A 13,781-nucleotide genomic window follows, 5' to 3' on the forward strand; every position below is an offset into this window, starting at 1 on the left:
TTCTCACTCCCCAGTCTATCTGGTGATTCCTATTCAACATTTAGCACAAATGTCAACTCTTCAAGGACACCTCTTATATTTGCTAAAACACTGGTTCAGTTGTTTACCACAGACCAAACAATTGCTAGCAGAATAAATGTATGTATTTCTCTGTAAAAATTGGTAGAAGATAATAGGGTGGTTCTACTCTAAGGAATAGTCCATGGCCCCAGGCACCTTCTATTTTACCATCATGTTTTCATTCTGTTTCACAGCAAAAGGAGAAGTTGAGGGCAAATAGCTTTCTTTAAAGGGTGTAACCTAGAGGTGGCACAGATCGCTTCTGCTCACATCCCATTGGCTAGAATGTAGGCATATCTCCATGTCTAGGTTCAAGGGCAGCTGGGAAATATATAGTGTCTCTCTGGATGGCATGTCTCAGCCAGTCAAAAAGTCAAGGGATTCTTTCACTAACTGGAAGAAGAGAAAAACGTTTGTTAGGAAACAGTTAGTCTCTTGTCACATTCTTCCTCTCCATTCAAGGCACCATTAGGAGTATAGGGACCATGTTGCATTCCTTTTTGAAAACCAAAAACTATGCAGCCATTAAATACAAGGCAGAGTTAGTGGTTTTGAGAGGGAGTGACCTTTGGATATGAGATCTGACAATTAAGTGTGCAAACTTGTTGCAACGATGTTGCTAACCTTTTTTTGTTTGTTTTTTGTTTGTTTGTTTTTTAATTTATTTTTTGTTGCTAACATTTTTTTTATATCAGAGGGATTATTCATTATGAATTTGTACCAACTGGACAGTTAACCAAGTTTACTATTTGGAAGTGCTGAAAAGGCTGCATGAAAAAGTTAGACAACCTGAACTTTTCATCAACAATTCATGGCTCTTGCATCAGGACAATGCACCAGCTCACACAGCACTGTCTGTGAGGGAGTTTTTAGCCAGTAAACAAATAACTATATTGGAACACCCTCCCTACTCACCTGATCTGGCCCCAATGACTTCTTTCTTTACCCAAAGACAAAGGAAATAGTGAAAGGAAGACATTTTGATGACATTCAGGACATCAAAGGTAATATGATGACAGCTTTGATGGCCATTCTAGAAAAAGAGTTCCAAAATTGCTTTGAAGGGTGACTAGGTACTGGTGTCGGTGCATAGCTTCCCAAGGGGAGTACTTCAAAGGTGACTGTAGTGATATTCAGCAATGAGGTATGTAGCACTTTTTCTAGGATGAGTTCACAAACCTAATTGTCTGAACTTGTATATGTTAAGTAAAAATAATAATAATACAATGTACAGAAATTGAATATAATGTAATGGCTTTTGTGCTCTTATATATGTTGACTATCTTAAGAAAGATAAAAAAGAATCTACTAACACTAGTTACTTTGGGGAGACAGCGGTAAGAGAGAGATATACTTTTCACTGCATAAGCTTTTGAATCATTTGAATTTTACCTTGTGTGTGTATTACCTATGCAGTTTTTTAGAACTTTAAAGCACTGAATTTTTCAGCTATGTTTCTATTACTTATTAAAAACTACTTTTCCTACAAGTAGGCATTAATGACATGAAAAATAGTCCTAACCAATCCTAGAACTAACAGTGCTGGAGGATGTCCCACCAAAGAGAAAGTAACTACTAGACTATCTTCTAGATATGGTTTTCTCCTTCCAAGTACAGCAGTCCCCCCTTATCCACCGGGGATTACGTTCTAAGACTCCCAGTGGATGCCTGAAACTGCGGATAGTACTGAATCCTGTATATACTATGTTTTTCCTATACGTACATAGCTTTTCACGTAAAGAAAGCACTCTGTGGCTTCTCTATGGCATATCAGAATTGCCAGCATCGCCATGGTTGCGCTTTGGAGCCATTATTAAGTAAAATAAGAGTTACTTGAACACACACACTGGGACACCCAGCGACAGTCAATCTGACAACCAAGGGAGCTACTAAGGGAGGAATAAGCGAGGAGCATATACAGCATGGAGATGCTAGACGAAGGGATAAGTCACCTCCTGGAATGGACAGAGCCGAGTGGCATGAGATTTCATCACCCTACACAGAATGGCACAATTTAAAACTTAAGAACTCTGTATTTCAGGAATTTTCCATTTAATATTTTCAGACTGTGGTTGACCACAGGTAACTGAAACCTCAGAAAGCAAAGCAGCAGTTAAGGGAGGACTACTATAGAAGCTGTCTCAGCCAGAGAATCCTGAGTTAACAAAACGACAATTATCTTAAGGTCCTAAAATTGATTCCTCAAGGGACGGCCGAGTGGCTTAGTTGGTTAAGAGCTTGCTCAAGAGTTTGAGCTCTGAGCAACAGCGGTTCGAGTCCAGCCCGAGCTGAGCAGCCTCTGAGTTGCCAACAGGTAGCAGGATGGCTCAGCTAAAAAAAAAAAAAAATTGATTCCTCAAAATGCAACTTGCATATTCTTGCAAACTCATAGGCCAGCATCATCTATATTTCTCAAAATACCTTACAACAAAACATGAAACAGGTAGGCTACCCTGATTTCTGCTAATAAATATGTGCTGAAACAGTCATTTGAGAATTTTTAAACAAATGACTTGTTTATGTTTTGATGTAATTGAAGAAAATCTCAGCATAAGTAGATGAATGCCCTTGGACATTTTCAAATAGTCTTTAAATTTGACTTCTTTTCCTTCGATAGAAGACAAGAATGGCCCTAGAGAGGAGTTTCCATGCATGATTGTCCCGATATAGGGTCAGATACAGGGGCAGTTAAAATGTCTGACTATTTTTACAGATTGATAGTTACAAAATAGTAATGGGGATATAAAGTACAGCATAGGGAATGTAGTCAATAATATTGTATTAACTATATAATGTTGCTAGGTAGGTACTAGACTTATGGGAGGATCACTTCATAAGATATATAAATGTCTAACCACTATGCTGTACACCTGAAACTAATATAATATTGAATATCAACTATAATTGAAAAAAAATCTCTATTTTAACAGCTCTTCAGACTTTAAATAATTATGTTGAAAAAAAATATTAAATGTAAAACAAAGCCTTCACCTTAAGAATTTTTTGCCCATTTTATTTTAAAATAAATATTGGAAAACATGCATTCACTAGCCTAAAAATATGAGTAACTGGTTAATAAAACAGTAATATTTTCCACTCTCTGTTGATTTATGTTGCTCTGATTTTAAGATGAAGGTATAGATGAATTATACCTGCAAGAAATCAAGGACATCATAGAGGAAGACAAAAGGGTGCTGGGGTTCCCATGTTAGTCTCTGCTTTAAAAAAAAATCGAGATATGATTCACACACCATAAAATTCACCCTTTTAAAGTATACAATTCAGTGGGTTTTCGTATATTCACAAAGTTGTGTAGCCATTACCACTACATAATCCCAGAACATTTTCATTACCCTCTCTACTTTTTTTTTCACATTGGCTTAGGATATGAGCAGTCAGGCTACGGGCAGTGCTGTGCTCTAGGCTGTTATCTCAGGGACTCCTCCAGCCTCTGGAACCTTCCAGAGAATGGGGCTTTGGGATTAAAGGGTCATGGATTCAGAGCTCATCAGCTCTGGGACTTACCAGCTCTGGGATCTTCAGCAAGTTACTCATCCTTTCTGTGACTTGGAATTTTTTCACCTGTAAAATAAGAACAATAATATCCACCTCAGGAGGCTTGACAGGCGTTATATAATACATAACGCATGCAAAACAGCTGGCAAAGTGTCTACACATAGTAAGTCCTCCAAAAGCACAATATCCTGTGCCTCAGACAAACTGGGTTTACACTCCACTTTTGCCTGAGGTGGTCATAACACTGGGGCTTTAAAGAAATCATTTCTTTCAGGAATAAATAATAATTTACACCCAGGCCCTTCCTGTTCTGGACATCACCACTTAAATCTTTGGATAGCAAGTAGCAAACAATCATCCACTTGCTTTCTTGATGAAATTATATTCAGGTAAGAAGCCTTTATTTCCCCCTTGATGTCTGATTTTCCCCAGAGGATGGTCTTTGACATCAAACACATGGCTATAGTATTAATAACATCATTGCTCAATCGCTTGGCCTTAACAAACCAAATAGCTTCAGGTTCAGACAAAAAAATGAAGTGAATTGACAGCTAGGCAAATGAAGAGCTCTCTTCCTATTTTTTAAAACTATTTTAGCATATTGGTTAAGAGGCTGGGCTTTGGGTTGAGTCCTGGCTTTGCCATTATTCGTGGTGTGACTTGGACAAGTGACCCAATAGCTTTGGATTTCAATAATGGGAAAAAAGGAAAGCCCCACTGTCATCATAGAGGGCTGCTCTGTAGTGCACTCAGCACAGTGCCTGGCTCAGGTAAACACTCAGTAAATAGTATAAAAATATTCAAGTCCCACTGAAACCCTTGCATCACCTTCTATTCTCCCATGCTGTCTCACAGTCACCTCCACCCAGCCAGTGGTCTTTAAAATCCTGCAACTTTTTTTTGTTGTTCAGCTTTAGGAGCTTGTTTTATTCTATTTTGTCCTTTGAAAAAATATGTGACAGCTTTAAAACTTCTCTAAGATTTTGTCTACCTGTAAAATAAAACGTTACATGCTCTGGTCCTGATGAGAAGTTCTTAAAGTCAGAGCTTCACAGAAAGATGGAAAACACTGTTCTCATCAATTAGCCAGGAGCTCTATATTGTGCTATAGACCCTTTGACAGCTGGCGGTGCCTGTGAACCCTCTCAAGATAGCATTTTTCAACGCAAAAAAATAAAGTTCATAGTATTACAAAAGATGTAAGTTAAAGTTATCAAATATGTTTAAAACAAATTTATATTATGGTCATGTCTATGTTTCTTTATTAATGTATTAAATAACAAGATCTAGTGGCTAGTTTAATTATTACCATAATTTCAAATTAATGGTGAATATAAATGATAAATTGAGATAGCTTCAAAAACTCTAAAGTGAAATAAAAATATCTGTGATCTATACACCTGAAACTATACACCTGAAACTAATATAATATTGAATGTCAACTGTAATTGAAAAAAATGCCTGTGATTTCCACTGGTGACAAAATCACCTGTACTAATAATACCATGACTTTGTTGCCTACGTTTATCATTGAAGAAAATGCTAAATTTCAGGTCAAATTAGTAAAAATCTATATGTATTTTTTCCTTTCTTCCTTGCATTATATCCATGAACTCAAGGTCAAGAACTTCTGAGTGAAGCCAAGACTAACACAATCCAAAATGTCTACTGTGATGATGATGATGACGTGGTCATAGACTGTTTTAGGATAACCCTGCCTATTGGCCTAAGGAAGTCACAGGTCTTTGCAATTGTACTTTGCTTTTCCACATGGAAATACTATTGGGTAAAGGCATTCAGCACTATCTGTCCATGTAGATTTTTGGTGCACCCCCTCTGGAATCAAGGCTGGAAAATTAAGGATTCAGGTGGTATTTGTACCACCCGTGTGTCATGGTGGTGATAGATGAGCCTAGAGGTTGACATCTATTCCTGACATCCATTCCTTCCACCAACTGATGTTCCACACTTCATAATATAATTCTTCTTTTTCCTTTCATGTTCCATGCCCCTGGCTATTTCTTGTCTTGTTCAATTACCAGAAAGAGATTGTGAGCTGTAAATACGTTGCCTGGCAGGAAATATTTTCCCTTCTCCTGGGGATCCCAAAGCCTCTCTTTTTCAGCCCTATGACTTCACACTGAATCTAACTGGGACTCCCCTCCCAGTACTGTTGCCCTTTCTAACTATCGTCTACCTTTCTGGATCTTTTGGTGAGATGAGATCTCCTCCCAGGTCTGGTAGTGTATGACCTCACAGGCTAAAAGGAATTCTTCTCCTTGCAGAGACTCTAAAGGGCAATGTTTAAAGAACATGAGGTCTGGAGACAAACTGGAGTTGGATTCCTGCTGCAATACTACTAGCTCTGTGCCCCTGGGCATGTTACCTAAATCCTCTATGTCTCAGTTTCCTCCTTAAAAAAAAAATGGGAATAGTACTTTTCTCATAGGGTAGTTATAAGGACTAAATGCTTTAAAGCTTGTAAGCTTAAAAGTACCTGGCATATAATAAGCCCTCAATACATATTAGTAGTTATTACTTGTCAGCCCATGGCTTATTCTAATCTGTTACTGTCACCCTCAGCAAAGTTCTCCAGTTCCAAACTTGGCATATTCTCTCACATTCTGCGTTCTTGGGCCATTGACTTAAGCGACAACTGAAGGCTCTTTTTAATCTTCTGAGACTTCAGCTAAAGAAATAAAGAATCTAGAAGTAGATAATAATAATAATAATAATAATAATAATAATAGCTGACATTTGCTGAAAACTTCCCATTGTGTCAGATATTTGTTGTATATATTATTTAATGCCCCAACAACCCCACAAGTCTGTATTATTATTCACATTTATGGTGGGTGAATCAAGCTTAGAGGGATCATTTGCCATCCAAGGTCAACAGATGCTTTCACTGAATTGAGGGCCATCTCTGTCTAGCCACAGGCTATCCTCCTTAAGGACATGAGGTAGCCACAGAGAAGCCTCCGGTGTGAGTTATAGACAGCTACTGTTTGCTGGTTATCAGCTCTCCTCTAAAACCACTCTGGCTCTCTGTACTCAGCCATCTTGAAGGAAACTTGGCTTAGAGGTGGCCATCTGGCATCAGCTCATGCAGCTTTTGTGAAGTCACATGTGGTCCCGGGAGTTGCCAGGAAAAAGGATGTCTTGATGAGCCAAAATGCAAATTCCTTAGGAGAGGAAAAGTGAAAGTGAGCTTGTTCACACTGTGCAAGGCTCCAAGGAAATGACACAACTCAGGAGACAGAGTGTCCTGCCACTAGGCTCCATCAGATTACAGGGGCATTTTTTTGCATGCAATCATAAACTTGCTTCCCAACAGTTTCGTTTCTTTGACCACTAAGAGAGGCAAAGGTGACCCAAATTAAAAAGAAGATGATATTTGAAATACTAAAGTGGGGATACCTCCAGACATTTAAAACACAGTCCTCTGGGAAGCTAGGTCAGGTGGAGGTTGGGAGCATGTTTTCCTCACCAATCCCTAGAATTTGCCTTTCCTGGAGATGAGGTGCTCAAAGCAGGTCAAGGCCAAAGGAAGGGAATTTGGGGGTCCCCATGTAGTTTGTTCACATCTGAAAGGATTTCTAGGGCCTTCACTGGGGTTTCCAAAAACTGTTCTTTGTTTTTCCTCTTCTTTCTGTTTCTCTACTTGTTTTTCCTCTTCTTTCTCTGTCTCTCTTCTTTCTCTGTCTACTCCTTGTTTTCCTTCTCTCTCCTGGTATTGCCTTCTCCAGAATGCCTGTCCCACTGGCCTGCCCATCAGCTCTCAGAGGCTTACCTGGTAGTCTTCAGCGCCTAAGACAAGGGTCATTTTCCTCTAGCAAAGCCCATGACTGGTTTACCTGAGCCTTGAAGAATGCTCTTTTCATCAGTAAATTCTTGCCTTTTTTTTTCCCTCTCCCAGACCTTTCTAAGTTATATTTACAACCAAAGACTGGGGTCTAGGGATCTGAGATTGCAGGCATGTTAGACCAGCACAATTAATGCCATTGTTTACAGAATGTTGCCTTGAAAGGTTTAGTGAAGGGCATTTAGAGACAGATTTTTTTAAAGACTATTTAAAAGGCCTTTAGAAAAACTATGAGAAGTTAGATCCAAAGATTTGGAATTTCTGAATGAAACCCGTATGATCTGATGCAAGCCATGTTTGGATGCTTAAGGTGAGACGCCCTGATAAATTCAAGCCATATCAGCTGCTAATCCTCAAACCAGGGGAGGCAGACTGTAGCTTCCGCTCAGATGTCAGGTGAGGGGAACTGACTTATCTATTTATTAGGCCCAAACAGAGAGGTACAAATGTAAGTACCAGAAGTACACACAGGCTTCTGCTTAAAGAAGGTGGCCCAGTCAAGCAGTTTAAGGTGGAGGCAGAATTTCATCTGGGAGCTGTGGTGATGACTCCTCCCTTCCAAAAGGGGACCATTGAAGCTGCCAGAGATCTTCCCATCCCCCCCACCACACACACACACACACACACACACACACACACACACAACTATTCCCATTTGGGTTTCTTATAGTGTAGTTCAGTGGTTCTCATATCCTCTATAGGGCTTGTTAAAACACAGATTGCTAGGCCCTACTCCCAGGGTTTCTAATTCAATAGGCCTAAGGTAAAGTCTGAGAATGCCTGCGTCTAACAAGTTCCCAGGTAATGCTGATGCTGCTGGCGCCAGGATCACATTTTGGGAACCAGTGGTGCAGTTAACGTGCGTGCTCTGGAATCAGAGTTCCTGGGTTCAAAGGCTGCCCCCATCGCTCATGCCCAGGGCTTTTGAGCAAGTTAGCCTCTCAGTTGCCTCAGCTTCCTCATCTGTTAAAAGCACATGAAGATAGAAATTGTACCTACTTCGTGATGTTGTTTTGAAGGGCAGATGGGACAACGCCTGAAAAGCACAATCTGGTCCGTGCAACTGCTAATTCCAGTTGTCGCAGGTGTTATTCCTCCAAACACACAAACGTTGCAGAGCTGCTGTCTGCCCGGTGCCTTCCTGATCCACCTGCCCACGTAGAGACCCTTTGGTGTCCCTGGGTGCCTGAGGTCTGTCGGCTGAACCGCAAAAACCTATCGGTCCTGAAGGCGCCTACGCTCAGAATCCGCAGCTGAGTCCTTCTCAAAGTCGGGTATTCAAATCCTGTCTTTGCTGCCAGCAGTCCGTGGGGCCTCTGCCTAGGCACCGATCTGAACATTTTTATCAACGCCCTGATGTTCTTTTGTGCTCCGTGACTGGGAAACAAACAGGCCCGGACCAAAAATATCCTGCCGTTGTCTCAAGCACTAAATTTTATATTGGCTGAATTTGGCTGCATGAATTTCGACTTTCCAGCCAGCCTAGGTTTCCAGAGCCGCTGCGGCTTCTAGAGACTTTGCACAATTTCCTCTTTCTTCCGTTACCGTTTTGTTTTTAATTAAATGAAAAACAAAAACGAATCAAGGAAAAGTCAGAAAAGTTCAATTGCTAGACTTGCTTTTTGTTTTTATTATCAACAATCAAGTTAATGGTACACTCTTGGAAAACTATATGCACATGTAGAAATATTTCCCTTTTAAATAGAAGCATTCATTATAACACATATAAATAAATTTGAAAATCTGAAACATAACTTATGATGCTTATGTTCACAAACAAAGCCCAACGAGAAGAAAAAAAGAAATCAGACAGACATGCACCTGATAACAAAAATATATACCATTGTCTGAACTGTGATCTCTCTAAACACAAAGGAATTGAACCCGTGAGAACCTTAGTACTCCATAAAGACACACCAAAAAGACTACAAGAGAAAAAACATTATACGGTCACGTAGAGAAGACGGTCTGTACTGATATTAACACGATACAATTGAGTCACAGAACACAGTTGTAGAAAGACACCGAAAAAAGTTAAAGCCTCAACATTCAACTAATATCTATAGTTTGTGCCTTTTAAAATAAAAACAAAACAAACAAACAAACAAAAAGCCAAATCCCAACAGAGATTTCTAAACTGCGCGAAGAATGGAATCATCAATATACAGTCCATCCACCGTACAGGATGTGAGTCATTTCGGATCAAACAGAAGTGCCAACCGAGACACTTCTGCAGACTTGTGTGCGCGCCTTTCCCTTCTCCTTCGATTTCTCTGCAGCCAGTTGCGTGGACTGCAATTGACTCCAATCCAAAGCAGTGCCAAAAAGTTCAGTAAAAGCTGGTGGAAGAAGAAAATGCCGGTGGGGGTTGGCGGGAGAGAAAAAAAGGGAAGAGTTGCAAAATATGAGACACAGTTTGCAGAGTTTGCAGATGAAAGGCATCTCATGTCTAGGGCCTCTTTCAGGGCCGAGTGGCTGCAAAGATTCGGGGTTAGGAGTTGCAACTGTGTGGGGTTCGGATGCGCTAATGGCGGTATGGTGTTCGGCGAGGTGGGACAGGCAAGCGGGCGCGAGGAAGTCACCTTGGCCGCGGGGACAGTCTGAGCTAGTCGTCGCCGCAGCGGCCCGAACCCGAGGACAGGAGGGAAAGCGAGGCTGGAAGGCATCCCTACTCTCCCCTGAGGAGGAGCCCCAAGGGAGTCTGTGCTGTCAGAAGGGCGAAAATTTAGGAGTTCGCAAGATAGAGAGCCCTCAGTGCTAGCTGCAGCCTCCCTCGCTTACATTTTTTTCCTTTGAGGTTTTAAAACCTTTTTTTAATGGTTTCTGCCTTCCTAAATTTTTTTTTTTTGGGGGAGATTTTTTAAAATTTCTCTTTTTCTAAGCAAGTCACTGAGTTGGTTGTGCCCCCCCACCACCACCCACCTCTCCCTGTCACCTGCCCGGGCCACAGACACACATTCCCAGAGACAGACATACACGACACGCAGACACAGCCCCCTGAGAGTGCCCCCGAGTCCAGGCCGCGCTGCTCACACCTCCCGCCCGGGCAGCAGGCGGAGCCCTGGCCCGTCTGCGCGGCCCCGAGGCAGGTGCGAAGCCAGGGAAGTTTTTTTTGTTTGTTTGGTTTGGGGGTTCAGGATGGGAATAGGAGTGGGGTTGAAATGGGGGCGACGCCATTTTCTCTTTATTCTTATCGCGATTACTTTAGGCTCCCAATGAAAAAGCCACGGCAGCAGCGACGACAGTAGCCTTGGGCCTCCCCGCTCGCCCGCTCGCCCGCCCGGGCCCCGGCTCGCCCGCCGCCGCCGCCGCCGCCGCCGCCGCCGCAGGGTTCCCGATCAGAACATACTGCTCTTCACTAAGGCGGCTTTGGCACCGTTGGGTCTTTGGAGCGAAGATAGGACGCTGGCGAAGGGCCCCCCGAGTGAATCCGGGATGGAGGTGATGGGGCCGGGGCCGGGAGCCCAGCCTTGTCCGGGGCCCCCGGCCGCCGCCGCGCTGCCCTTGCCGGGCTCGCCTCCCGGGCCCCCGGGCCCCGCCGCCCCGGGGGCTCCTGCGGGGCTGGGCCCGCCTCCGCCGCCGCCACTTGCCCCGCAGCTGGGAGTGGGGTTGGGGTTGGGGCCCGGACCCCCAGTGCTGTCCGGGTCAGTGCTCTTGGCCTCTTTGCTCTCGTCGTCCCGGGACGAATCGGACTTCTTGCCCGAGGAGCCGTTCTTGGCCGCTGCTGCCGCGGCCGCTGCTGCGCGCTCCTGCTTGCGAAACTTGGCGCGGCGGTTCTGGAACCACACCTGACCCCAGAGGAGAGGCGGTGAAGCAGCGGGACAAAGGAACAGGACAGGAAAACGCGGGTTAGGGCGGCGCACGTTCCCTTTCCGTTTGCTTTAAACTCCAGGCGCCGCGGGTACCCCCAACGCGCACACAGCCCACCAAGTCGGCCCCCACCCCTCTGTGGCTTGCGCATCTTCGGAGAAACTTTCTTAGGGTGAATTGAGCAAGCCAGGGACATGGCGGCTTGCAGGAGAGGTACGCAGGCCGCAAGTCCCAGAAAGGCCCTAAAACGGAAGCCCTGACTTTGGCGGACCTTTGCTCGGTCTATTTCTTGAGCTACCTCAAACTCCCCATCGCCCCTAGGTCTCAGGTCTGAAGTTAAACTCTAACGGTAGAAGGAGAAGGGGTCTGGTTCCTGCGCATCCTGGCCTTTGGGCCTGGAGAGGCGAGCAGTGGTGCGCACTGTCCCTCCACTGGGGGGTACACCTGGAGAGGCGCCTTGGCCAGCTCGCGAGTGCACCTCTGTCCCTGAAAGTTCAGAATACGCCGTGGCTCTGACCTTCATAGAGTCACAGCCCCTTTGCGGATCTGATGCAAGTCATAGTTCCTGGAAAAATGCTTTTATATGCAGTGCTCCAAGTCAAAAGCTCTTGAATTCGGAAGCATTTGGCAAAAACTACTTACAATACGGGGGCAAGGTCTGCCCGCAGGTCACCTCCTTAGTGCCTTGCAGCGCTGGCTGGGGTGGGAAACACTTTGTCACTGTGACTACATAGCCAAGAGAGAGCGCCCTAACCTTTCCTCTTGTGCACGGCCACTCCAGCTTGGCCTCCCTAGTCAGCCCTGGGCTTCGGGCCCTTGTGGAGAGGCCCGGGGATTTCGAACCTTCAGTAGTACCTCTCGCTCCCCCGTCCACCGCACCCCTCCCCGGCCGGGTGCGACAAAGTCGGGTAGTTTTCCGGGCGCGCAATACCTGGACTCGCGCCTCAGTGAGGTCGATCTTCAGGGCCAGCTCCTCCCGGGTGTAGATGTCAGGGTAGTGCGTCTCCGCGAAGACCCTCTCGAGCTCTTTGAGCTGCGCACTCGTGAAAGTGGTGCGGATGCGCCGCTGCTTGCGCTTCTCGTTGAGGCCGCCGTGGTCAGTGAAGAGTTTGTACGGAACTGGGGACAACAGAGGAGACAGAGTGTGAGCAAAACGGTCTGGAGTGCGCGGGCTGCGGAGCCAGAATGTGGGGACTTCAAGGTCAGGTGTCACTGGAGCCGCCACCGACACCGGAGCGTGAGAGTGGCCGAGAGGAGCTGCGGAGAAAAACCGAGCAAATTAGTTATGTACAGAAATAGGGGCGCCAACTTCGGATTTTGGCGGGTCCCTCCTGGCACAAGCGCCTTTGGGTGGGTTGAAATAGGGTATTAGAGATTGCTGAGGTCCGGGACAAGGGATAGTGTTTTGATGAGAGAAAAAATAAAGAGAGAGAGAGGGGGGAAAAGTCCGAAAACATCAATTGGAATATCAAGGAGCCAGGGAAGAAGTTACCAAACCCTCTCACTGTTTGAACTTTTCAATTCTCATAAGTTGACCCGGTCCCAAAGTTGGGGGAAAGTGCTGCAAAGAAATAATAAAGAATAATCATAAAAATGACCAGCTAAAGAGGTGTGAGCCGCTCTCGGTTCTTTAAAAAAGAGACACTGCCAGTAATGAGCTTTACTCTTTGTTATTTAATTATTTTCTAAGCTTTACGTCTCATCGCAAAGTAAATAAATTATGCCTATCATTTTGGCAGCTTAAGATAATTTTGTTGGCGGTTCGGGTGTGACTAGGATAGTGTAACCCTGTAAGTGAATTACCCCTCCCTGCAATCGCTTCTAACGTGATAAATTCTTTCATTTGTGTAAGCAAATTTCGTTTGGTAAATACTAAACACATTTCCATTTTCAAATGCAATCAAGGCTTCCTATATACGAGCGGAAAGGCAGCTTCCTCCACTGAGAAAGCTGGCGGTCCTTACCTGCGGCGTACGGACTGCTCTGGTGGTCCCTGAGGGTGCCGAGGCTGCAGGATCCCGGCGTGAGGGACGGGCAGCCGGACGTGGCCCCAAAAGTGGTCCTTATCGGGTTATACTGGAAGCCACTGGCCTGACTGCAGGAACTGAAGTCAGCATAGGCTGAAGCCAGGCTCGAGGTGTCCATCCCAGCCATACAGGACTCGTAGGCAGAGGAATTGAGGTAAGAATATTCCATTTTATACATTGAAAAGGTTCTGAATGGCTCAGCCAAGTGGAAAAATGAAATAAAAGATGGGTATGGAGAAGGTGGCTGGAGTGGGGAGATGTGCACAGCTCAACGCCTGCCTCCAAACTGGCCTCCTTACTACCAGCAGAGCCTAGTTTTATGAAAAAGCCTCCTATGAGATGCCTTGTCTGAGGTCTCTAGAGCATATAGTCCTCATAATAAACTTGGCTCTTTCCACTTGGACAATAGCAAAGCGGTTGGTCTTATTGCTGGCGCTTTTTACATGACAATAACTCATCCGTCTATTGGGCTGGCACTGGGGAACTGAGCTGTCCAACCTCCC

General features: G+C 44.6%; 1 protein-coding gene across 1 annotated transcript; it reads right to left on the minus strand.

Moving 5' to 3' along the window:
- Window positions 1–10,770: 10,770 nt before the first annotated feature.
- PHOX2B (paired like homeobox 2B) lies at window positions 10,771–13,485 on the minus strand. The gene is made up of 3 exons (XM_019640749.1): window positions 13,216–13,485; window positions 12,183–12,370; window positions 10,771–11,229 (listed from the first exon to the last, which is right to left on the minus strand). The coding sequence occupies exons 1-3, from the start codon at window positions 13,454–13,456 to the stop codon at window positions 10,780–10,782; spliced, it is 879 nt and encodes a 292-aa protein (XP_019496294.1). The 5' UTR covers window positions 13,457–13,485; the 3' UTR covers window positions 10,771–10,779.
- Between the last annotated feature and the right edge of the window lie 296 nt (window positions 13,486–13,781).

This window comes from Hipposideros armiger, unplaced genomic scaffold (assembly GCF_001890085.2).
Source record: "Hipposideros armiger isolate ML-2016 unplaced genomic scaffold, ASM189008v1 scaffold_53, whole genome shotgun sequence".
NCBI lineage: Eukaryota > Metazoa > Chordata > Mammalia > Chiroptera > Hipposideridae > Hipposideros > Hipposideros armiger.

Bases quoted from the DNA above. Each gene is read 5' to 3' on its own strand.
- PHOX2B (XM_019640749.1), bottom strand. From the start codon at position 13,456: ATGTATAAAATGGAATATTCTTACCTCAATTCCTCTGCCTACGAGTCC. The intron at 12,371-13,215 runs GTAAGGACCGCC...TGTTGTCCCCAG, and splicing joins GAGCAGTCCGTACGCCGCAG to TTCCGTACAAACTCTTCACT. The intron at 11,230-12,182 runs GTATTGCGCGCC...CTCTGGGGTCAG, and splicing joins TCACTGAGGCGCGAGTCCAG to GTGTGGTTCCAGAACCGCCG.